Source organism: Leptidea sinapis, chromosome 40 (genome assembly GCF_905404315.1).
Source record: "Leptidea sinapis chromosome 40, ilLepSina1.1, whole genome shotgun sequence".
NCBI classification, from domain to species: Eukaryota; Metazoa; Arthropoda; class Insecta; order Lepidoptera; family Pieridae; genus Leptidea; species Leptidea sinapis.
In genome coordinates, this window is record NC_066304.1 from 6473424 (window position 1) to 6476040 (window position 2617).

Sequence of the window (2617 nt, forward strand, 5' to 3'; positions counted from 1 at the left end):
TTGGATTAAAAAAAAACTGTGTTTACTGCACACGTCGTTATACGACAGAATTGCCATCTAAAGTTCTAATATTTAAGTACTAAACGAATACATCAACCAATTATCAAAAATACATAGGTATTAAAAAAAACAAAATTCAAACTTGCTAAAGTATCAAATTCATTTGATTCCCGCAATTAACTTTAAGCACGTGTATGTATTTGAGCGGTGTCAGTGTAGCGGTGCGATTTGATACCTCTCTGTTTTGAGAACGCGTCCTTAAATAGAACGTCCTTGTTGACCACAGACACGTTTTTTAACAATTTATTGGATATGGTAACACATTTGTAGTATACATCTTCTGGTATCATGTTCTAAAAGCATAAAGATGTTAAAGCATTGGAATATGTTGTTTTACTTTGTATACTTAATAACTGTATAATTTTAAGTGATTCCAGGAGTGCTTTACAGGCTCTTATGAGATCTCAATCGAAGTCTTTTTTCCTATTGTAGCAGACATTAGCCTTATAAAATTTTAAAAAATATTAGAAATATAACAAAAAATTGCTAACAATTCATGTCATAAAATCATTACCACCATATTGATAAGAATGCGCCTTGGATACACCACTTGTCTGGCCCACCATCCAAGGTTTCATATTATAGATAGTCCGCAATGTGAATGCACACTTTGAAGAGATCTGGTTCACATATTTGTTTGCTGCACTAAATATGACCGAACTTTCTTTTTAGATAGCTTTATATCCATCCGTGTCCCTTTCCCTACATCTATGAATACCCTCCTTAATTCTGTTGATCCTATATAGATAATTATACTAGATATATTATTAGATAATTATACAGAATACTTTCTAAATATATTTATAGCAATAATATTATTGTAAATAATATATAATGTGTTAGTCTGTAAATAATTTTTGTATTTATTTATTTACTATTTACTACTTTTGTCATATCCATAACAGATATAAAAATTATCGTGTTGATCATATTTAATTTCCCGATTCATTTCCCTACCTTGGAATAAATAAAGCACTTAGATGTAGAACATGTAAGAAAACTATAATGAATAATGAAAAGAAACTTAAAAAATTGTATGTTTAAATTCTCTTTGGCTTGCGGTACGTGGAATGTCTGAGCCATAATCTCCAAAAAGGAGTGGAAATTAAAAAAAACCTTAAATTTGAAAAGAAAAATTCATTCTGTATTTACTTTTTTATTTTTGTGGACTGTTGAGAGTGTTTTACATTTATTAATTGAAACGAATGCATGGATTTTTATGTTTTCAAAAATTAATAACGTCTGCAGTAAGAACATTGAGTAATTCAAATAATAGAGGTAATCTTTAAGATAAATATGCCCAATCTAACCTAAAACAAGAAAATGTAATTACTCTTAATATATTAAAATTTTCAGGGTTTCATTGTTCACCTCTGAGAATGGCATCACGTCTTGATAACGTTCCGCTGGTAGACATCGATACGTCTGGCGTCTTTAAATATATATTGTTAAAAGTTTACGAAAAAGTCACAAATAATCAGGAACCTGAAATAACTATATTACGAGGGTACAAACGATGTAATTATCATTCCGATATTTATGAAGAGGTAAACTTATGTTTACTTATGTTATGTATCAATGTTACATCTAAATGTAATGTTTGAGTTATTACAGGTACAAGCCAAACTTGCACCACTTGATTGTGAACCCTTGGGTGGTGGAAGAATCTCATATGATCCACAAAGCAAAAAGATTCACATCTATGGATACTCTCAAGGCTATGGTAAAGCAGACCATGAAATTGCCGCCAAACTATTGAAGGATGTTCTACCTGGCTATGTTATTACAATAAGTGATGAGGGGTACTAACTATACCATAATATGTCTTTTTTCCCCCGTGGATTGGTACTGAGTGGATATGTCTATAAAATACTCCGTAATGAAAAAAAATATTGAATATTTGTCTTTTAACCATACAATACCAGTAAATGCACTTCATTTAATGATCAAAAGAAATTATTTTTACTAATTTATTATTTGCATGTTACAGTAATGTAGCAGCCGAAAATCCTTGTGTATGTGAAAAGTCTACATAGTAAAATTTGAGGAATTTTGTAAATTACTTATATAATAAAATGCATTGAAAGTCGTAAAGTTCATTATTAACTAATTCTAAAAATAAATTAACAGTGGTGAAACTAAGAACACAGTGAATGAACTTTGATTCAATATGTCTATACTAATATTTCAAAGAAGTGAATTAAACTTTTTGTATGTGACACATGAAAATGTGAAATAACCGAAAATTGACCAAAATTATTTTGGTAGAATGATATAACTGAGTAACATGGGCTAAAAATATAAGATCTAATGTAAATTGCATTAATAAAAACATAGTTACTAATATTGGCTTGCAAACAAGCTAAAAAAGAAATGATGTAACAATTTTACTTGTTCTTTTTACTACTACATTCAGTCTGAACAAATTCAGTGTTGCTTTATAGTTCAAACCTGACCATATTCGAAAAAAAAATAGTGAAAGGTCATTTGTTCTATATCGTTATCTAAAGTAAGTTGAGTGAAGAATTTAAAAAAATATGGTTGCCAGCTCTCAGTC

General features: G+C 29.5%; 1 protein-coding gene across 1 annotated transcript; it reads left to right on the forward strand.

The window, feature by feature from the left end:
• Window positions 1-1170: 1170 nt before the first annotated feature.
• On the forward strand, window positions 1171-2154 carry LOC126976286 (14 kDa phosphohistidine phosphatase-like). The gene is made up of 3 exons (XM_050824561.1): window positions 1171-1338; window positions 1417-1607; window positions 1675-2154. Exons 1-3 carry the CDS (start codon window positions 1266-1268, stop codon window positions 1867-1869), a joined length of 459 nt encoding a protein of 152 aa, XP_050680518.1. The 5' UTR covers window positions 1171-1265; the 3' UTR covers window positions 1870-2154.
• The last annotated feature ends 463 nt before the right edge of the window (window positions 2155-2617 follow it).

Bases quoted from the DNA above. Each gene is read 5' to 3' on its own strand.
- LOC126976286 (XM_050824561.1), top strand. From the start codon at position 1,266: ATGCATGGATTTTTATGTTTTCAAAAATTAATAACGTCTGCAGTAAGA. The intron at 1,339-1,416 runs GTAATCTTTAAG...TAAAATTTTCAG, and splicing joins GAGTAATTCAAATAATAGAG to GGTTTCATTGTTCACCTCTG. The intron at 1,608-1,674 runs GTAAACTTATGT...GAGTTATTACAG, and splicing joins ATTCCGATATTTATGAAGAG to GTACAAGCCAAACTTGCACC.